The following is a 22,589-nucleotide window of genomic DNA, read 5'->3' as shown; positions in this document are numbered from 1 at the left end:
CCTCTACCAAAGATCGGTTGATTATACTTATGTGGATCTATTTCTGGGTCTCTTCTCCTCCACTGGTCTGCTCGTCTATTCTTTGCCAGTTCCACACTGTCCTCATCGTTGCTTCCCCCCCCGACCCCCAATTTGTATGTTTTATTCCCACAAGGCAGCCAGGGGTGGGGGTTCCAAGCTGAGAGCCAGGCTGGGCTGAGGGGACTTCCTCCGCAGGGGTGCACGTGGGCTCCCAGCTCTGCCCCAGCAGGGTGCTGGGTTCTAGACAGGCTGTCTGGGTGCCAGGTGGACGGCTCCATGGGGTCTGGGCAGTGGGCTCGGACTGCAGGGCAGTGGTTCACTGGTGAACCACTGGTGGAGCTACAGGCAGCAGGCAGGTCCTTCTCTGTGATCAAGGGCTCTTCCATAGGACGGTACCGCTTCACCATGCCATCATCCTTGTCAATGAGGAACTTGGTGAAGTTCCATTTGATGGCATTTCCCAGGATGTCCCACCCCTTAGGCTGGACTTTCCTCTGCTTCCACAGTGGGTGGGCGCCATCCCTGTTCACACAGGCCTTGCTGTACATATCAAATGTCACATTATAGCCAGCGGTGAACTGTTTCATTTTGGCATTAGTCCCTGGCTCCTGCCTCCCGAACTGGTTTCAGGGGAAGGCCAGGATCTGTAAACGATACCCAGCAATCAGGCACACGGGTTGACGAGCTGAGGGTGGTGGGTGCATGGACTAAGCACAGCGCCAGTTGTCATTGAGGGGCGGGGGGAGGGAAGCAATACATTTCTTTTTGAAAACTTTGGCTTATTGGTAGCCTTTGAGTTTACAGTATCCCTTCACCTTCTTTCATCCAGCCCCAACCCCCATCCCCTCTGACAGCTGTCAGTCTGTTCCATGTATCCATGCCTCCATTTCTGTTTTATTTACCAGTTTATTTTGTTCGTTAGATTCCACATGTAAGATCATATGGTATTTGTCTTTCTCTGACTGGCTTATTTCACCTAGCATAGTAATCTCCAGGTCCATCCATGCTGTTGCAAAAGGTGAGGTTTTCTTTTTCTCTTTTCTTTTCTCTTTTCTTCTCTTCTCTTTTTTCTTTTCTGGTGTCCAAGTAGTATTCCACTGTGTAAATATACCACAGCATTTTTATCCACTCATCTACAGATGGGCACTTGGGGTGTTTCTAGATCTTGGTTATTATAAATAATGTTGCAATTAACACAGGTGTGCATATATTCTTCCAAATTAGTGTTTCAGTTTTCTTCAGATATATTCCCATAAGTAAGATTGCTACGTCAAAAGGCAGATCCATTTTTAATATTTTGAGGAAACCCCATACTGTTTTCCACAGTGGCTGCACCAGTCTGCATTCCCACCGACAGTGCACAAATGTTCCCTTTTCTCCACATCCTCTCTAGCACCTGTTTGTTGATTCATTGACAGTAGCCATTCTGACAGGTGTGAGGTGGTATCTCATTGTGGTTTTAATTTGCATTTCTCTTATGATCAGTGACATTGAGCATCTTCTCATATGTCTATTGGCCATCTGTATGTCCTCGCTGGTGAAGTGTCTATTCAGGCCCTTTACCCATTTTTTAATTGGGTTGTTTGTCTTCTTTGTGTTGAGTAGTGTAAGTTCTTTATATATTATATTTGGGAAATTCACCCCTTTACAGATGTATCATTGGCAAATATGTTCTCCCATTCAGTGGGTTCCCTTTTCATTTTGTTGATGATGTCCTTTGTTGTGAAAAAGATTTTAGTTTGATGTATTCCCTTATGGTTTTTTTCCCTTCATTTCCCTTGCCCAAGGAGATACTCATATATCAGCAAAAATATTGCTACGAGAAATGTCTGAAATTTTACTGCTTATGTTTCCATCTAGGATTTTCCTGGTTTCGTGACTTACATGTAAGTGTTTAATCCATTTTGAGTTTATTCTTGTGTGTGGTGTAAGTTGGAGGTCTGGATTCATTTTTTTGCATGTATCTGACCAATTTTCCCGACACCATTTATTGAAGGAACTGCCTTTACCGCATTACATGTTCTTGCCTCCTCTGTCAAATACTAACTGACCGTAAAGGTATGGGCTTATTTCTGGGCTCTGTCTTCTGTTCCATGGATGTACCTGCCTCTTCTTGTGCCAATACCATGCTGTTTCGATCACGTTGGCCTTGCACTAGGGTTTCATATCAGACGGTGCGATTCCTCCAACTTTGTTTTCTGTCTCCGGGTGGCTGAGGCTATTCAGGGTCTTTGTGGTTTCGTAGAAAATTTTGGAATATTTGTTCTATAGCTGTGAGATGTGCCATTGGTATTTGAATAGGAACTGTGTTGAATCTGTAGCTTCCTTTGGGTAGTACGGACGTTTTAATGATGTTAATTTTTCCTATCCATAAACACACTATAGGCTTCCACTTATTTGTGTCTTCCTCAGTTTCTTTCTTCAGTGTCTTACAATTTTTTTTGAGTACAGGTCTTTTACCTGATTGGATATATTACTAGAAACTCAACTTAAAAAATATATATGGACACCAACTGGTCTGTTAATTGCTGGGGGGAGGGGAGTATGAGGGGTCTGAATGGTAATGGGAAAAAAATACAATAAAGATTAAATTAAAAAATAAAAATCACACATGCACATATATGTATATATATATTTATATTCAGCATACTGAAAGGGACTAAAAGCAATGGCATCCTATTAGCCACAGCTAATCTAGCTCTACTTCAGCTCAGACCTAGGTTTCTAAATACCTCTCTCCACCGTAGAGACTTAGGTCTCCTTAGAAGTGTGGTTGAACAGATGGGCTGGGGAAGGTCACGGTAGTCTTGTCATTTCTGGATGTGCCAAAGAGAAGGAAGAGCTCAAAGACTACTGGAGTGAAATTGAAAGGACACAAGCCAGGTTGCTGGAACTCCCACGGGTCAAATTTGGTGCAATTTAATTATCAAAAAGAATAGTGATTATAAAACCTTTGAATAATACAAACTCATGAGTCTGAAGTCATTTTTTAAAAAAAGAACAGAAGGAAATAAAAACAAGGTTTACAGGCCACTGATACAAGCAATTATTATACATACTCCCATTCTAGAAATTGGAAGTTAAAGAAAAATAATCAAACTCTTATTATGTGTTTTGCCAAGAACAACAGTTCATCTCCACTTAGTGAGAGATAACTCTTCTTTACTGAAGAATGCAGGTTACTAATGTAAGTCAAGAAATCATTTTTTATTCAAGAGAGAAATACAGCATTTCATACTACTTTTTAAATATCTCTGTTTTTCCTTGTCTAACATTCAGGGTCTTAAAAACTGTTTTCTGCCCTGGCTGGTATGGCTCTGTGGATTGAGCACGGGCCTGCAAACCAAAGGGTTGCTGGTTCGATTCCCAGTCAGGTCACATGCCTGGGTTGTGGGCCAGGTCCTCAGTAGGGGCACACAAGAGGCAACCACACATTGATGTTTCTCTCCCTCTCTTCCTCCCTTCCCCTCTCCCTAAAAATAAATAAAAACAATCTTTAAAAAGAAAAGAATTCCTTACAGAAACTGTTATCATGTATTTTGTCTGGTTTGTTAGATTGTTTCAGGAAGACGGTTAAATAAAGTCCCTACTACACCATCTTGACCAGAAGCAGAAGTCCTAATATTAGTAGTAGAAATAAAAATAGAGCTTTTTTTGGAATGTAAGCTGATAAAAATCTATGAAAATTAAAAATACAGGTACTTACTGGGAAATACTCTTTTCTTGGGAACGTATGTCATAGGTAAACTGTAAACATATTCATGTATAAGAAAGCATATATAAGCATGTAAGTATACGGTATGCTACATGTAATAAATAGCAGTGCCATTAACATAAAACCCCACAAAATAAAAGACTGGAAATAAGAGCAAATCCATCAATTCTGCTGCAGCGGATGCATTTAGTATATGCAATATTATGTAGTTATCGAAGCAGGTAAATGAACGCTCTACCAGATGACGTGGAGGGATTTCCCTGTGGCATTGTTAAGCACGGGAAATAAGAGAAGTTGTTAATACAGTCCCATTCTTCCAGAAACTAAAACACCCACATATACACAACACATATAAAACCAAGCATTTGCTTTTCTTCTGTTTGTTTCTATGCGTTGACCGGTTGACACACATCTTACATATGTTGACATACTTGTTTGTTTATATGTTTATCAGGTGATGAAGTTGTTAAGACTGGACTCCCGGGAACCTAGCCCTGTGTTTCCACTGAGAGCAGTGGTTCAGTATCAGCTAACTTAACGTTGGTGGACACTTTATAGAACACATCTGCTGCGAATAATAAGAAATGACTGTACGTGCAACAACGTGGGTGAATCTCGAAGACCCCGTGAACCAGACACAAAGGGCAGGTAATGTAGGAGTCTGTTTATTTTGTGGTCAAAAACAGGCAAGTCCAATGAAGTTGGAAAAGCGACTACAGAGCAGTATTGATTAGAAAATAGCACGAGGGCACTTTTAGGGTTGATGGAAATTTTCTTCATCTTGACCTGGGTGTTGGAAGTTAGGATAGGCCACGCGAATTGGTTCTATTTAACGACTACTCAGCTCTTTCACCCTGTCTCTTGGGGTGTGCGAGCTGCAATGGTCTGCTGCAGCCACATGGTGGCAATGTTGTAGAAGTAAACAAAATTCGGGCTGCCCCTTAAGTTCCTGTTCTTTGTAGTTCAGATAGTTTTGTAACCCAGCCCGCTATTCTTTTAACATTGTTTCTGTAGATGATGACTTATAAATTCATATGTAGCTACTGATAAACAGTCTGTATCTTAAAGGATTCTAGGAGCTAACCTCAAAGGAAGCCGACTGTGCTCTTCAGGCGTTTCAGCTCCAGGAGATTTGCTCACCTTCCAGGAAAACGAGACCATGGAGGAAAACCAGACGCTTGCTTGACCGGCTCAGAGATGGTCATCAGAGCAGACTGTCCTTTCTCACACAGAGCACCTTGACGAGAGCCCACAGCCCCGTCCAGCTTCCTTTATTCTGTCTTCCCCGTCTCTGCTCGTGGAAACCTCCGCCAGCGCAGAGATGTTAAGATGGTCTCTGGGATGAGAGTCACCCATCTTCTCAAGCTGTTGGCTCTCGAATAAACCCACTTTCCTTCCATCAGATGCTGACTCTTGAGTACTGGCTTTTGAGTGGCAGGCAGCTGACCCTGGGTTCAGTATTAGTTTCAAATAGTGTCTTCCATCCTCCGGTAAGTAATCGCTGGCCTCCACCACCCTCTCTGTGACGCAGTGCGAACTGGACCCTAAGGTGAGGGCCCTATACTGGTCCGAGGCAATCGTGGCATGGGAAATACATCCCTGAGGCTTCTGGTCCTTCCTCAGCCCTACTGTTACTGTCAATATTTAACTATTAATTAATAAGAAAAAGAAAGGTAATTAGACATTGAGCTTAATAAACTGGGGAGCATAAACCTGTGTGTTCCACCAGGAAACTGTGGCTTCACTCCTGAGGGGATCACAGCATTGTTCTGCCAAGGCGATTAACACTCCTCCCTCCCCCCTTTGGTACTGGATTCTTGGGGGGCACAGGGGAGATAGTGGACCAAAGAAGCCTGTCAGTCTAACTAGGGGTGTGGGGCCATCCAAAGCCCGTGAAAATTGGGAAGCTGACTGGTCATTTTCTTTCGTTTTTTTAAAGAGAGGGAGAGAAATATCAATGTGCCATTGCCTCTTGAGTGCCCCCCACTGGGGACCTGGCCTGCAACCCAAGCATGTGCCCTGACTGAGAATTAAACCGGTGACCATTTGGTACGTAGGCCTGAGCTTAATCCACTGAGCTACACCAGCCAGGGTTGATTGGTCATTTTTTAAAAGCACCTGCTTATAATCCCAGAGGAACAAAGAGGCGCTCACTCTCTCTTGCTCTCTCTCTCTCTCCATCTCTCTCGCTCATGACCGGCACTTGCACGGTGCACTCGTGTGTCCTCTCTCCATAGTCGTGTGGCCTTAGCAGCTGCAGGGCCCATGGCTGTGCAGACTCCGCCTGCAGACTCCAGGAGAGATCCCGAGCACCGCAGCCCAGCCATGCACTGCAGCTGGAAACGCCTGCTGAGCCAGCCAGGTGCTGGGCTGGACTGCACTTTAATGTGGAGCAGAAACTCGGGGCACCGGTCTTTATCCTGGCCCTACTGAAGACAAGATTAGACCTTTTCCATGAGAGACAGAGGGAGATGGGACATTGGGAAGTCAGGAAGGGAACCCCCTAATTTTACATCATCAATAAAGTTTGCTGTGGAACCCATCCTCCCAAGGGAGTCTCAGGAAATGCTTTTGCTTGAGATCCTGCTAGCATTCCTTCTCCACCAATAACAACGCCCTTTCAGCTATTTGCTCCTTTCTGTGTCTCACTCCTGCTCCACCCCGTCCCTGCTCTTGGGCTGTCAAATTCGACAACCTGAGCCCGATCTCCCGTTATTGGGGGAAGGTCACCTGCAGGGAAATTCAAAAGAGAAAAGCACATTTCCTATGCCATGTAATTGCTCTTTCTAGGAGTAAGATCTGGAAACAGTAAATGCTTATCATTTCGGTAATAAAAAGTGCTTTATCCTCTTAAAAACAAGACAACAGGCCCAAAATGGAGTCACTGGTACTCAGCCCCATGTCACCAAGCTGGGACACATGAATTTCTGCTGTCCCAGAAATGGAATCTTAAACCAGTCCATCAGGAGTCACGTCATCAGCCCTGGTGCTATAACCTGTCTACCAGGCCCCAGGATTCCTGGAAAGAAAGTAATCTCGCACAGCCACCTCGCTTTTGTGTCTTGTGTAACTCCCACATTCCTGCTCCCTGCTGCCTGTAAAAGTCTCTCATTTTGAAGAGACCCTCAGAGCTCCTTTCTACCGGCTCGACTGGATGCTGCCAGGTGTGCATTGGTTTTTACCCAGAGAAACTGTTGAATTTTGTGATGTGCTTCCCATTTACTTTTTAACAATCCCCTTTCAGCCAGTCATTACCAAAAATGCGTGAGATTAATATTGTGAAGGGACCAAAATTCTGCCCCCCTGAAGCTGCTTTTTGGGGGTATGGATTGTAGACTGTTTATTAGGAAGCAAAAGACCCAGAAAGACCCTTTGACCTTCCTCCCTTTCCTGCTCAAGAGATTCAGAGAAACCTGCTTCAGGAAAGAGCTCTGTGGATGCTCCCCTCAGCCTAACCTGAATTCGGTACGGTGAACAAGGGGTCTCCGGGCAGTGCCTGTTGGCTAGATCTCCCCACTGCTTCTGAGTCTCCCAGCAAGGAGTTGCCTGCCTGCGTGTCCAGCTCTTCCTAGACTGTCTTTAAATCACCCGTTCTCACTTCTGAAATATGATTCCCCATTTTTCTCCTCTTCCCAAAATGTCTTGTATAACCAATGTTGCCTCACTGTCTTGGTAGTTTGTATGGATTTAGCATGTTTAGGTGAATTTTCCCCATGCACGTGTATCAAATGTTGATTTTCTCCTGTTAATCTAATTCTGTTAATTTGGTTATTAGTCCAACCAGAAGAACTCAGAAGGTGGGAGGAAAAGTACTGATATTTTTTAGGCCTACAATTGGAAGACCTGGAGGGATTTTCACGATTTTTTATTAAGTGAGCAAAGCAAAATGCAGGAAAGCGAGCACAATAATAAAGTGACCAAACTTCCATAAAAGTGTGTCTGCGTCTGCATAGAATTACATGGACGCAAAGAAAAGGGTGGAAAGGCACATCCCAGGATGTTAATGAATATTGTTTACTGGTGTTGGGGTTAAAAATGACACCAGTTGTTACTGGCGGCAGGACCTTGGTTCAGCGACCTTAGTTCTTGAGTTCTGGCTAAGAGAAGAATTCCGAGCCAAGACTCAAACTATAAGAGAAAGTTCAGTTAAGAAGGCACAGAGGTGGGAAAAGTGAGCCAGCTGGGCGTGGGCTCGGGAAACAAGTTGTGGGGGAGAAAGAAGGGCCCTTGAAGCTCGGGAAGAAGAAAGCAAAGGAGACTCAACAAGCAGATTCAAGCAGGCATGCCCTCTTGAGAGAGAGAGAGAGAGAGAGAGAGGACTGCTGCTTCCTCAGTCTTGAGTGTTTTTAAAAAAGATTTATTTATTTTTAGAGAGAAGGGAGGGAGAAAGAGAGGGAGAGAAACACTGACGGTTGCCTCTCGCACAAGTCCCAACCAGGGACCTGGCCCACAATCCAGCCATGTGTCCTGACAGGGAATTGAACCGGTGTCTTTCACATCAGGTGATGAAGCCCAACCAATTGGGCTACATAGGTCAGGGTGTCTCGAGGACATTTATCTGTGGGTCTCAGAAGAGGGTCTCAACAGAACATTCATCAGCTCTCAACTGTGTGTCCTTGTGGTCTCTACAGATTGGTTGGTGCCAGGGCAGGGGTCATCAGTCAATTCAGCGGACCCTGCCGTCGGCCATGGCCTTGCTTGTCTGCTTTTGCTGCTTTCCAGGGCCTGGAGCTGAAAAGCCGCTGAGGCCTGGGTGTATTTGATGCGGGTCAGGGCCTCACTGTTCTGGTGGGTTGATGCTTAAGGGCTGTTCTCTGGCTTCCTTGTCTGTTCCCCCTTTACGGGGGTCTACACCACATGCCTAGCAACACTCCATGGGAGGAAAGGTCAGGGGGATATCCTAACGGTGACCAGAGATATGAAAGGTCAGCAGATCTAAACCGCATGACCAGCGATACGCTTGGAGAGGAAAGGCCGCCGTGACCAGGCCAGTTTTGCTAAGTACTGGGGCTTTCCATCCTGGTGACCTTCTGAACTTGGCCTGTTGTCTTTGTTCTGCTCACGCCTGTTCCTCCTGGGATGAAATGGGAGCCTGGGGCCAGGGAAACAATGAAAAAAAGAAACCCTAAAAACAACTGAGGTTAACCACAGCATGGATAATATTTTAATTCTGCAGGGGGCTGAAAAATTTAATGGTTTTCCTCCTACCATCTGAGTTCTTCTAGCTGGGCTAATAATAAATTTCAGGGACAGATTAACAAGAGAAAATAAAATTTTAATACATGTGCATGGGAGTTCTCATAAGCATAAAAATTCCAAAGACAGTGAGACAGCTTTGGGTACATAAGGCATTATAGACAAAGGAGAAAGTGGGCAGGGGACGGGGTATTAGATTTCAGAAATGGGGTGGGCAATGTACAGGTAGCTGAGCAAGAGCAGAACACACCTATCAGGGAAAATTCTCACTAGGTGACTCCAAAACAATGGGACACAGGGGTTATTTAAGGGGCTTCAAGTCTCCCTGAGTAATTCTAGGGCAAAGATTCTTAAGGTGATTAAGCCAAGGCTCCTTTCTTAAAGCAGGATTTTTTTTTTTTTTGTCATTTTTCTAAATCTCTTGGGCAGGACAAGGGGGAAGGGTCAAAGGTTCTTTTTGAGCCTGCCTGCCTTCCTTCCTTCCTTCCTCACCCAAGGATATATTTATTGATTTTTTCAGAGAGAGAGAGAGAGAGAAAGGAGCATCGATGTGAAAGAGAAGCACAGATTGGTTGCCTCCTACACGCACCCCGAGTTGACCCCACAACCCAGCTATGTGCCCTGACTGGGGACCGAACCCACAAGCTTTTGGTGCATGGGACGACGCTCAGCCACCTGAGCCACCTGGCCAGGGCAGTCTTCTTTCTTAATAAACAGCTTGAAATCAATATCCCGAGAAGCAGCTTTAGGGTAGAAAATCTGGGCTCCCTTCTGTCCCATTTATATAAGTTACATACTCTATGTGGATACATGTCCATGTGTGTATGTGGAATCATAGAGGCTAAAAAAGGGGCCACATGCAAACCCGAGAAGCTCAGGGAAGGCCAGCAGGGCTGGCCCCACACGCCCGGAGACCCAAATCACACAGGGTGGTCTGAAGATCAAAAGTCCTAACTAAGAGCAAATCTTGATGGGTAGTCACAGCTCGGCCCGTAGTCCTTGACAAAGGTCAATCTTTTTGAGAATCCCTCCTTGGTATCTCGTCGCCCGCCTACCATCTCCATGTGCTGCGGTGTCATTAGCGCCCCTGCACCCACCGGTGTAGAAGAAGGGCGTGTCTCTCCGTTCTACCCTTTATCCAATCCCAGGACTTCCCTGGTTTGCTCTCTCCCACCCCCTTATCCTACCACCAGTGGATTTCATGTCACCCTATTTTTGTCTCCTGTTTTTGATTCTAATGTATAAAATAAACTGTGAAACTTACTTTCTCAGTCTGTCGAGATTTTGCTTCCTGGCAATCGCTATCGTTTGGCTCAGATAAACTCACACAAGTTCTCTCCAGGTTTGGACGTCTCTTCTGTGACACATATATACGTACATGTACCTACGTATGTATAGACCTAGCTTTTCCTATATGTTGTCTGCCTTTTATAGTACACCTAGACCATGCTCACGTGAAAATGATGAGTGTATTTTATCTCTAGTTTCTCTGGAGGGCTTTGTTTCATTTTACCCTTATATCCTTAGTCCATCTGAAAGTTGTTTCCATAGAATTTGTAAGGCTGGGGTTCAATCAAATGAAATTTTGAACCATCAGCCAGTTGGCTGAGAAGACGAAATGCCGTCCAAGGTTGTAAAATACACCGGAGCGTGTCAGCAGGGGCAGTGGCAGCGGCACACGCGCCTGAGAAGGACTGACTGTGACGGTGAGGTGAGCTGCGGCACTCGAAGGGTGCAGTTGAGGAGCCTCTGCAGGCAGCCACAGCGAGGGAGTGGGGGGTGGACCAGGGACAAGTGGATGCAGCTGCTAAGACCTGGGGCAGTTCCTGTTCTTCCCAGGGGCTCTGCCATCTCTGAATTTGCCGAGATGGGAAGGAGTTTACAGATTTTTTAATCAGATTTTTCAAAGAGTAGCCTGCTCTCTGGGCTTTCACAGTCCCCCTCTCAGAAACCTAGAGGCAGAGAGTCACCTCCTCAGGACCTGTATCAGGGGCTATCTTCTATCAACAAGCCACAGTGTCTTGAGCCAAGGAGCTTGTGCCTTCCAGTACTCTCCAGCTCACTGTCTACCCAGAGTGGACTTCTCAGGGATTGGCAGCAGTTCTTCTCACCCCAACTTCTTCTTTAGAGAGAAAGAAAGGGAGGGGAGAGAGAGGGAGAGAAACATCAGTGTGTGGTTGCCTCTCATGTGCCCCACACTGGGGACCTGGCCTGTAGCCCAGGCATGTGCCGTGACCGGGAATTGAACCCGCGACCCTGGGGTTCACAGGCCTGTGCTCAATCCACTGAGCTATACCAGTCAGGGCCCCACCTTCTGTTTAATTCTTTATCTCAGTGCTCAGAGTTCTTCTTACCATTTATTTCCATATCCCTTGGGGCTAACAGGACTCTTGAGCTACCCTGTCATCCTGGATTTGCCAGGAAGAGACTAGATTCTCCCAGATACCTTCTCTCCATGCTGTTGTACATGCAAGAAAGAATAATAGAAAGTATAAACACACCACTTCAGGTTAAGTAATGGTAACTGAAAGAAAGCCCTCCAAGTTGGAAAATGCCTTTGTTACCTTGAGGTCGATCAGAACAGGACAAAGGAAAAGAGTAGCACAAGTCGGCTCCCGTTCCAAACTAGAACTAAGGGGCAGGATGCACTAAAGCAGAAGGAAAATTCTCAAAGGGTGGCAGAGAGCCAAGTGGTATAGAACAAAACAGGTGACTTTTCCAAATCCAGGAAAACCAACGTTCAGAGAGGAGATAGGTGAGGCTGCATGGTTCGATAGAATAAAAGGAAAAACTGCTCAAGAGGAATGAGAAGTTCCCCAAATACAAACCCGATTATATAATCACAGAAGGCAAGGGAGAGCCGTTCTTGGAGATCTCCCTGTTTGTTGGAGAAGAACAGGGGTGAGCTCTTGAATGGACAGGCGATGAGGTCTGTCTGGAAAGTATCCAGCTGTGCAATATGAAACATAGAGACATTTATTGCAGAAGATACAAGAAACATTGGACATAGGACAATGATGCCTCAGTCCCCCTCAAAGTAGGCACCTTGGGACCTCACACAGTTTTCCCAGTCTCCATCAGCTGTCCTATCCTATTTTCCTGAATCTCACTGATGGTCTGAAATCTCTTCCTTTTCAAAGGTGATTTTAGTTTGGGGAAAAGCCAGAAGTCACAGGGCGCCACATCTGGGTATAGTGGGGCTGAGTCACCTGGGTGACTGATGTTTCACCAAAAAACTCCACACGAGATGTGATGCATGAGCAGGCGTGTTGTCGTGATGAAGCTGCCAATCACCAGTTGCCCATAGCTGCGGCCTTCTGCATCATCCAAATAGCTTCCACAGAGGAATGTTCAAGCTTAACACAAAATTTGATGCAGATTTGTTGTTCTACTTGCCCAGATATTTTGAATGTGACGATCACACAGTACATATGCTCACTCAACAGTGTCTACCACCCCCACTGACTAGTACAGTGAGATCGTCATTGGTCACACAGGCACATTCCAGTCCACTCTCCTTGGCTGCCAGGTTACATCAGTGCTGTGCAAACCCTTCTCATTATGTTAACAATGGCTGCACTTTTTCCGGACAGGCCTCGTATACAAGAAGGGTAGAAGGGCATGGCATACACCTTGGGAAGTAGCAACAGGGATGCTAAATCCTGTGGGGTAGCTGTTTGCAGGAGATGCCTGTCCCTTCCTGCTGGGACTGCTGTGGGGGTGAGGACGCGGCGCTGTCTGTGACAGCTGCAGTTCACAATGCACAGCAAAAGCTTCAATGTGGCCCGCAGGGGGATGCGGTTCGGAGCCAGGCAGAGTTCCTGGAGAGGACGGGCAGCAAGCGGTCTTAATGAAGCACAGACCTGGGTCGCAACACGACTCTATCACAGGACGGCATCTGGTGCAGCAATTCCACTTGTGGGTATTTGTCTGAAGGGACTGAAAACACTAACTTGAAAAGATATCTCTACTCCCTTGTTCAAGGAAGCATTACTTATCATAGACGTGGAAGCAATGTAGATGTCCATGGATGGATGAGTGGATACAGAAAATGTGGTATGTGTACACACAATGGAATATTATCCAGTCATCAGAAAGAGGGAAACCCTGGCATTTGCAACAATGTAGATCGATTCGGAGTGCATCATGCTAAGTGAAATAAGTCAGAAGGAGGGAAGACAAATCCCGTAAGATCTCACTCTCAGGTGGGGTATACCAACAAAAACAAAAGCAAAAAAATCCCCCAAAGTCTGGCCTCTCACACAGAGAACAGGTTGATGGCCTCCAGAGAGAAGCAGCAAGGGAGGGCTGGGCCAAATGGGTGCAGGGGGTCTCAAGGTAGAAACTTACAGTTATGAAATTAACAAGTCCCACGGGGTGTGGGGTACAGCACGGTGACTATACCTGGACATTGTGATCACGTCACAATATATACAAGTATCGACTCATTATGTCGGATGCCTGCAACTAACATGGGATAGGTCGATTTTATCTCAAAAAGGGAAAGAGCAGACAGGGGAGCAAGTGCTGCTACTTTTTTTTAAAGGATGCCAGGGACGCTGCAACAAGAGTTAATTAAATCACTAAAAATGAGAGGGAGCGGGACAAGCTCTTGATTGAGGATGTAGAACAGGAACTGGGCTAGTGAGAGAAGCCCTGTACACAAGGAATGAGAGAAGCATATATGAAACCAGGGAGGCTGAAAAAACTCACTTTTTTGTGATTATATAATTGGTTTTTTATTCAGGGATTGTAACATTATCAGGGTACAGAAAAATTTAATTAAGCATTTAGGGTACCAATGATTATATTACTTATTTCATGAAGAAAAAACCACCTCCATTTGTTCCCTTTTGTTTTTGTGGCTCAGGAATCTGGGCGGGGTCTCTCACAAGGCTGCAGGGAGCTTGAGGCCCCACTGGGGAGGACCTGCTCACGTATTCACTCGTGTTTATTAGCAGGAAGCAGGTGCTCCTGGGTTGGTGGACGGGGGGCTTCAGATTCTTGCTGGCTGTTGGCCGGACACCTTCCTTAGTTCCTTGCTATGAGGGCCTCTCCACTGGGTGGTTCCCAGCATGGTGGCCTGCTTCTCTCAGAGCAAGCAAGCGAGAGAGGAGGACAGAACAAGCAAGTCAGGAGTGTAACTGCGCAGAAACCTGATTTTCTTTAATCTTCCCTGTGATTTTTTTCCTTTGACTCAAATTGGCCTCATCTAGTACCTGACTCAGCCACCAGGCGCTCCCTCACTTAAGCTTCAAGCCCTCAGGACAGTGAGCCTCTGGTCAGCATCCAGTAGCCATAGAAACAAGCCTCACCTCTGTTGACCACAGAGACAGAGTTTTAGTCAAATCAGAGGTAACACATAGGCCTCAGTTGTGTTTCAGCTCCAGAACGACCCCACCAACTACATCCTTGAGAAAGCAGATGAAGCCACGCCATGGCTGACCTCAGGAACACACGCAGTGATCAGCTACCTAACTCCTACCCCGGTGCTCACCAATCAGTAGAGACCCCGACCCGGCCATGACCCGAACTCCCATAGTCGCCCTCATTAATGATTTTTCCCCTGTATCCCCCACCCCCTATAAGCCATCTGGGAGCCAGGTCTTTGAACATGAGCTACCTGTGACTCCGGGCACAGTGCCACCTCCTTAATAAATCCTTACTTTCTTGGCTGCAAACTCTTATTTGTGTCTCATTGAGCTTTAATGCATGCTAGCAAATGGACCCCTTCAGTCTAGCAATGGAGGCAGCATGGGTTTTCTTCTTTTTCTTTTTTTTTTTTTCAGAATGGTTTTTAATAGCCCATCCCTTGTGCTGTTAGGAGGGAGTCACAGGTCCAGCCCACACAGGGCATGAACACGGAGGCAGGCTCCTTGGTGCCGTCTCAGAAGCTGCCTATCACATGGGGCATAACCAGGGGCCGACTGTCTACCGCAGAAACGTTTGGCAAATGCATGTTTGTATTCCAGTACTAAGGCACAGGTTTCTTACCTCACTAGCTTGTGTTGAGTGTTACGCTACAAGGAGAAAAATACCGTACAAGGAAGATGTATGAGGATAAAGTAGAATTTCCACTTAAGCAGGAAAGACCCAGGAGACAGGACAAAACAAATGAAATAGTTTCCATAATACACCGCTGCTTAAAAACAACAGGGTTAATAGATTTGACTGACCCCAACTACCAAAAAAAAATATGTATATATACTTGCCAAGGGGACAAAGTAATACCTAATACCTGAATGTGCCATTGTGAGGAACTTCTAGAGGCAATTGGCAAAGGCTCCTTTATATTTCAAATGACTTTGTTTTCTCAAAAGGAGGAGTGTAAAAGGAGGAAGAAAAATCACAGCGTTGGAGGAAACACTTTAGAATAGGCTCTTTCCTAATCTTGGCAGGACTGGTGGTCTGGCTCCAGCCTGTCTCTCAGGCCTCCTCCCCCATCACTCACTGCCCAGCACAGCGCGCTGCAGGCACACTGGCCCCCCTGTCCATCAACAGAATACCAGCTCAAGCTCCTCTCCAAACCTCATTTCCTTCAGTGCCTGCAGTTCAAACGGTCACCTCCTCGAAAAGAAGTTCCCTGACTGCTCTCTAAAATGGCATAAACCTGCCCCTTGCTCTTGCCTTGCTTTTATGTTTCCTCGTAGAAGTTACCACTTTGCTAAATTATATTATACCTTTATTTAAAAATCTGTTTATTGTCTGACTCCTCCCCTGAGATGAAAAGCTCTATGAATTCAAGGTCTTGAGCTCGCTAGGACCTGGAAAAGCAAGCCATTGGCTCTTGTCAATAGTGTCTGTTGAGTGAATGAAAGTAAAAATAAGTAAAAGTAAAGTGAAGCCCATAAAATACAGATTAGCAGCAAATGCTGCAGAGGCAATGCCAAGTTGCTAGAGCTGTGCTAATACGAATTCAAGCGTAATGGGGAATTTTTATATTTTTGTATAATCCATAATTCATTTTTTAAAAAACCCTGAAAGACTCCAATGAGTTAATGTGCTGGAAAATAATTACGACAATATATAAATCTGGTCGCAGAGCGACTCCCTCTTCCTCCAGACGCGCCTGCTAATTTCTGCGGAGTCTCCGCGAGGACGACGAGCTCACCCTCCCTTCTTTATAAAAATGTATTCTTGTCGTTATTCGATTGGCTGTCCTTCCGAGGCAACCCATTTTCATTGGCCCCCACACCGGGCCATCACTCACGATCTCAAGCACTCCATTGGTCCGCCGCCTCAGATAGCGGCGGCGGCCGGAGGCCGGGCTGGAGGAGTTCCCCGATAACGTCAACGGCACCTCCCGCCCACATTCCAAAGCCTGGGCCTAGACATCCCGTGGCCCCTGACTTTGGAGGCGGGACGGGAGGAGAGAAAGACTTGTGATTGGGTGGAGCGGGCGAAGTGAGTATCCGATTGGTCACTTCCATGGAGGGAGGTGGAGTCCTAGGTGGGTCTTGGAGTCGTAGGTGGGTCCTGGAGCCGAGCTGAGGCTCTCTGGGGAGTCTCAAAGTTTGTGTCTGCAGCAGTAGTGGAAAGTGGGCTTAACGAGAAGGCGTTTTCTGGGGATGAGAGCTGTTCTCTTATCTTCTTTTTGGATGCACACTCTGCTTTAACTCTTTCAGCCTTAGCCCGATTCCTCGACAGCCTGTCTCCCCCGGGGATTTTCAGATCTCCGAGGATACCGGACCGGGAGCCCTTGGCAGTTCTCTCTCGAGCAGGGGAGCGAACTTTTTCCTTCCTACGTGCATAAGCTTACACGCACACACGCGCGCACACACGCGCGGAGCCGGATCTCGCCCTCCGAGGCGGTTCTGCACGCTCCCCTCCTGCGCTCAGCATCCTCGGCCCATCGCACCTCGGCCCATCGCGCCTCGGACCACCATGGAGGTGCCCGAGAGCGGGGAGCAGAGCGTCCTGCAGTGGGACCGCAAGCTGAGCGAGCTGTCAGAGCCCGGGGACACCGAGGCTCTCATGTATCACACGGTGAGGACACGGCGGCCGGGCGGATCGGGCGGCTTGATAGGGGTAGTGCTGTCATCAGAGGAACAGCTGGGGAAAGGGAACTGGGATGGAAGTGTTTGGGAGGAGGCATGCCCAGAAGGAAGAGGTATGGGGAGAGGCGTGGTTCTTCTATCTGAGTAAAGGTGGGCAGCTGGCCCTTTTTTAACTCAATAATAGTTATGACAATGTTTTGCTTTAGCAATGTTTACTCCCCCCCCAAGGCTTTTTCACCTCTGCAATATTATTTCCTATTGCTATCAGTACGTTAAAGTGGGAGAAAGGTAAGGTATTTTGAGAATAATATGCCTCTTTTAGTTTTAGTTAGAATTTTGTGGGAAGGTTTTTAAAACCTAAACAAAGTGGCATTTTCTTTTCTTCCCTGTCATATTTTGTCTCCCTTTTCCTTTACTTTCTTATTAATATTTCAACAAGTACCCCCGTGTGTGTGTGTATGAGGCCCCATCGAATGAGGAGGAAAATTGCTTTATTTGGCTCCTTTGACTGTACAGCGGAGAAATCCGCTTCCTCCCTCTTCAGAGGGAAGATCAGCAGAGGAGTATGGAAAATCTGAGGCGGCTGCATATTTCAGAAAGTCTGGAGAGAAGGTGGGACAGCTCACCAGTTCCTTGTTCAGTCTAATGTCTCAGAGACCCCTGTGGGGATTAAGTTGGTACAGAGCAAAGACATTTCTTTGAAAGTTTTCAATTTCAATTTTTTGGTATTACATATGCAAAATAAAATTTTATTTTCAGCAGCCGGTACTGATGAATGACTTGAGATCTTTGTTTCTTTTTAAAATAAATACATAGGTGTGTGTGTGAGAGAGAGGTGGGGGGGTGCTGGGGGTGAGAGAGAGAGAGAGAGGGAACAACACTAATGAGAAATCGAGAGGCTTGGCTGTTTCCCCTTCATGATTCTTTTAATGGGGTCACTGCCAGGATATTTGAAACTTTTGCAAAATGGCCTGTAGGCTCCACCTCTTTGGCCTTTGCCTCTGCCTGACGTTATTTTGGGAAAAGGGATGAGGGCCTCCCTGTGATTCCCACCAAAGCATTTGTGGTGGCCGAGAATGGTTTATTTAAAAAATGCAGGGTGCAGGGCTGAGAGGGAATGGTAGCTCATGCTGGGGTGCAAGCCAGATGTGTAGTGTGAGCTGCCAGGCTTTGCTTGCGGAGCCCTCCCACAGACCGCGTGGGCCGAATTTGGATGGAAGGCCCAGATGTGCTTCCTGTCGCCGGTGCGGAACTTAGAGCACGTTGACCCTCAGAGATCTTCTGATAACTGGATGCCTCAGATGTTTCTCCTGACATGGACTGCACTTGAACCATTTGGGGAGGATAGCTCTTCTCTTTGGTTCTTAAGTACATGTGAGAGATGTCTCATCCAGCAGCCCTGATGTCACGGCCTGGGGCTTGTCTCTGAACTGGTGGGAGGAAGTACGCACAGACGTCCACATGTCCTTTCTCGGGCTCTGTGGCTTGCATGGGCGAGATCACAGGCCAGGGGTTGAGATGCTACCTATGACTGTGACGTTCATTCCAGGCAGAACAGCTTGGACTGGCTCGAACCTCTTCCTGCACTGTTCCAGGAAGGAACTTACCTTCCTTTTGGTATGAAGGGCTGTTTTTCTATGTCATTGCAGTGAAGCAGTGACATGTGATCATTTTTCTTCTGATTTTATGTTTTTAAATGACTTTACGTTCACCACTTAGGGACACGTCTCTCTTCTGCAGATTTCACTCATAGAAAACACCACTCACGATTGTCTCAAGTCACTGCCAACAAATTGTGTATATGGATTAGTGTTGAAAGAGGTATTGGGTTTAGTAGCATAGATGCTTGGATCATATTCCTTCTAAACTAAAGGGAGTTTGGCAGAGATTTGAAAATAGATGAGTTCCCCATCTGTTTCTCGAACTCTGTTGGGGATCCAGTTGCGGAGCTGGTTGTTATTGCCATTTGTCCATAATGTGGAATGGACTGACCTCCAGGTAGAAAAAGGAGAGCCTGATTAGGCATTCGTTCAAAGATTTGTTTGTTCTTTTAATTAATAGTTATTGAATGTCTGCTATGTGCCGAGCACAGTTGCGATACACGAGTGAATAAAACCAGGCAAAAATTCTTGACCTTAAGAAGCTTACGTTCTAGTGTGTCTGTGTGTGCAGGGGAAGATAAACAAGTGACCCACCTAATACGTGAAATAGTATGCGAGACAACATAAGTGCTATTGAAAAATAAAAGTAAAACAAGGTGAGGGAGATGGAAGAAGGGCAAAATATGCTATTGAGTTGAGTGATCAGAATGAGCCTCAGAGAGAAAGTGGATGTGAACAAAGGCTTGAAAGAGGGGCGAATGTTGGCCGAGCAGGATGAAAAGCCAGAGCCAAGGCCCTATGGTGGGAGTGGGTCTGTCGTGGTATTTTCTGTTGTAGATTCCCCCCACTTCAGTCAATTATTTTCTTCGTAAGTGTGGGTAACGTCTGAGGCACAGTGCCTGCGTTTGGAATGACCTAGTGAAACTTTCCCAGTTGCGTGGATTGGGCATTACATAGAGACAGAGAGCCTGCAGGGAGGGTAAGGCACAGAGGTCAGTCAGGAAAGCGGTGACATACAATAATAGCTCCCGTCCATTGAGTATGTATTACATGAAAGGGAGGGCTGGCTTCCTGAGCTGCCGCCTGTGCAGCCCACAGGCCTTGGTTTGATGCTGTCCTGTCACCATCTTGCCATCCTTAATGACTTCTGGACAGGGGGCTCCAACTTTCCATTTTGCACCGGGTCCCACGGGTCATGTTGCTGGTCCTGCTGAAAGGCATTGTCCTTAGTGCTTCTCAAAAGTTATACCATTGAACCCTCTTAATGACCCAATGAAAGAGTTATTTCTCTTATTTTTGTTCTACAATTAAGAACATTGAGGCTTAACGAGCTTAAGCGACTTGGTGAAAGGTCCTATACAGCCAATTATTGACGAGCCAGAATTTAAATGCCAGGCTGCCTGCCTTCAAAGCCCAAGCTCTTGCTCATTCTGTGTGAATGAAGGATCAGGAGCTAAACAGAAAGAACAGAGTCAGAGGGTGCGAGAAGAGGACTGGGCCGTCCGAACCTGCTGAGCCCGAGGGCAGCTAATGTTTAACTCTGAGGGTGGCAGTCACCAAGCCTTCCTAGCGTGATCACTCTATTTGCTCAGAGTAGGGACTTGGTTACCGCATGCAGCATTGCTAATGCCCCGTTTCAGCAAACCTGTCACCTACGGGATTTTAAAAGCAGAGAAGGTTTAAGTTGCCTGAGGCAGAGATTTTAAGGTCTCTCAGGGGCCTTCTGGGAGCCATCAGGAGCAATGATTTTCTCATTTTGTTAGTTTTGAAGAAGACTTCTTGGTCCAGAAGGACAACGGCTCAAAGTCTACGAAATAATGACACACAGAAGAGTGTGAATGTGGACTTGCTTGTTAGATCTTGAATCATTCGAGCTTTGGGCTTCCTGTTGAAGCTCAAAAATAGTTCCTATACAGATGATGAAATATTATTTTAAGTCACAACTTTAATGAAAGTGACTTGGGGGTCTAGATGTCAGGGGGGGAGGGAGGGAGGAGTTATTTACACTCTACCCCTTTGTGCTATTCGGATTTTCACCTCCTGGATGTATTTAGAAAATGAAAAATGGTAATTTAAAGACACTGCATAAAACTGGACTAGAGGTAACCTTAGCCTGAGTTTCCTTGAGGGCAGAGGGGATCCACTGTGCAGTTAACACTCAACACCACTCCAGGGGTGGAGGCCTTGGGAGAAGAATGGAGTAGCTGGCAAGCTTGGTGGGGCGGGGCCTTCCCAGTGGAGGATTAACACTGGGTTTGTGTATGATAAACTCTGTGATTTGGTAATTTTCTTACTTTATTTTACTTTTGGTAACTTTCTTATGTCTCAGTTTAGCAATCTGGAAAACAGGAATTTTGTCCATTATTGCAATGATTTTATTTTACTTTTTAAAGCATACAGTAGGAACTACCAAAACCAAGTCTTTGCAAAGATGACAACAGCCCTGCTTGTTTTAAGTGCAAAATTCCCATAAATCCAGTCCTTTCTAAAATGATTTAGTGGTTATGCTGCTTCACTTCTGCATCCAATTGGACCTAAAAGGGAAGTGACTGATCCCAGACAGTGATAGGTGGGGCGTTACGGGGATGTCCAACCTGCCTGGTGTCTGGATGTGAAGGCCGTCTGGCTTCCAGGCCCATCACTGATTGCCGGAATGGAGGTGGCTAATCCCCCAGGCTGGCGGTTTCCCGTTCCTCTTGCTTGGCCCAGAGACCGACAGGGCTCTGGTGGGACACTGAGGCTTGTGGTTTATTATTGGTCTCCTGTCGTTGGCCCCCCGCCAGGTTCTGGGGGGAACCTGGGTCCCTGTGGCTTGAGGATATCATTACCTCTGGTCACCTGACCTCCACAAACCGAGTAAAGGGAGCGATTTCCAGGAGGAGATAAAGCTGTGAAGTAAGTTTGTCTCAAGGCCCTCGCTTCACCTCGTTTCCCCTTCACCCCTTTCGGGTTCCCCTTGTTTCTTGGACCCCTGATGCTCACTGTAACCATGTTCTATTCCCAACTTTTCCTCTGAAATTTTGCTCTCAGGAAAGATTTGATAAGTTTATACTCTTTGATGATAATTACTTCAGGTCAAAAGGATGAATCTCTAAGTGGAGAATTGAAGGCAATAGTTGGGTAAAAGGGGAGCCCTTACTACCCCTCTACCGTCCCACGCATGTGGCTGTTACTTATAAAGGAGCCTTGCACACGGTGTTGCTTATTTATCTGTGATCTAAAGGGTTTTCATTGGCTTGGTGAAAAATCTTTGACCTGTTATATTATTTTCTCTGACATTATTCTCATGGTGTTCACATGAGTTGAGGGAAGGGGGGCTTGGCCCAGATTACCTATTTAATAAGTAAATGATTATGTCATGTCGCAAGGGGCCTAGCAGTATAGCTACTTGTTTGGCTGATTCAGCAACTCTGTGGTGTTACCATGGACTCAGATTCCATCCTTCTCTATGCAGATTTCATCTTTGGGTTGGGGCGACCTGAAGGCTACCCATACCCACATGAGTGACCCGTGTTGAATTCAAAATGACAATACCCAAAGGAAGAGAGGTTGTGTCTTCCTCATGTTCCTTCCTAGGATGGAAGAGACTTTCCAGAAGCCCACCTGGCTGATTTCTCCTCGAGCTTCATTGGCGAGGATTGGATCACAAGGCCATATCTAAATCAGTGGCTGGAAAGGGGTTTACCTGATTGGCTTAGATTAGTCACCCGGGGAGGGAGGAGCTATTGGAGGCTCAATCAGAGTGGCTGTTTGTAATGACTGCTAGTAAAATAGTCTGGGTTGGCAGGCCTTTCCCTAACTGAAAGATGTATTTGTTCAACCAATGGCTATTTTTGTCACAAAGATAGACTAGCAAATAGAAAATGTTTTAAAATCCACAATCAGCCTTGGAAGCAAAAGATTAAACCAAATACTGTGCCCCTTGCAAAGCTCTAAGACCATTAGTTAGCTGTGCTAATTGTGCCCAGTGAAGGAAGACTACAGAGATGGCAACAGTCTCTGAAATGCATGCAAAGGTTGCCACGGAGGGAGCACTGCTGTGTCCCAACTCACTAACTA

At 46.2% G+C, this 22,589-nt stretch overlaps 1 protein-coding gene across 2 annotated transcripts in view; it reads left to right on the top strand.

Annotated features, from left to right (window-relative positions):
• Positions 1-16,395: 16,395 nt before the first annotated feature.
• CREB3L2 (cAMP responsive element binding protein 3 like 2) overlaps positions 16,396-22,589 on the top strand; it is a 104,429-nt gene continuing 98,235 nt past the window's right edge. For both annotated transcript variants that reach the window (XM_024555013.3, XM_045191109.2), the window contains exon 1: positions 16,396-16,918. In XM_024555013.3, the coding sequence (XP_024410781.2) occupies positions 16,817-16,918 (102 nt within the window). In that variant the 5' untranslated portion in view covers positions 16,396-16,816. The remainder of the gene's footprint in view (positions 16,919-22,589) is intronic.

This window comes from Desmodus rotundus, chromosome 6 (genome assembly GCF_022682495.2).
Source record: "Desmodus rotundus isolate HL8 chromosome 6, HLdesRot8A.1, whole genome shotgun sequence".
NCBI classification, from domain to species: Eukaryota; Metazoa; Chordata; class Mammalia; order Chiroptera; family Phyllostomidae; genus Desmodus; species Desmodus rotundus.
The sequence above is the reverse complement of the archived record's forward strand: the minus strand, read 5'-3'. Positions and strand labels throughout refer to the sequence as shown.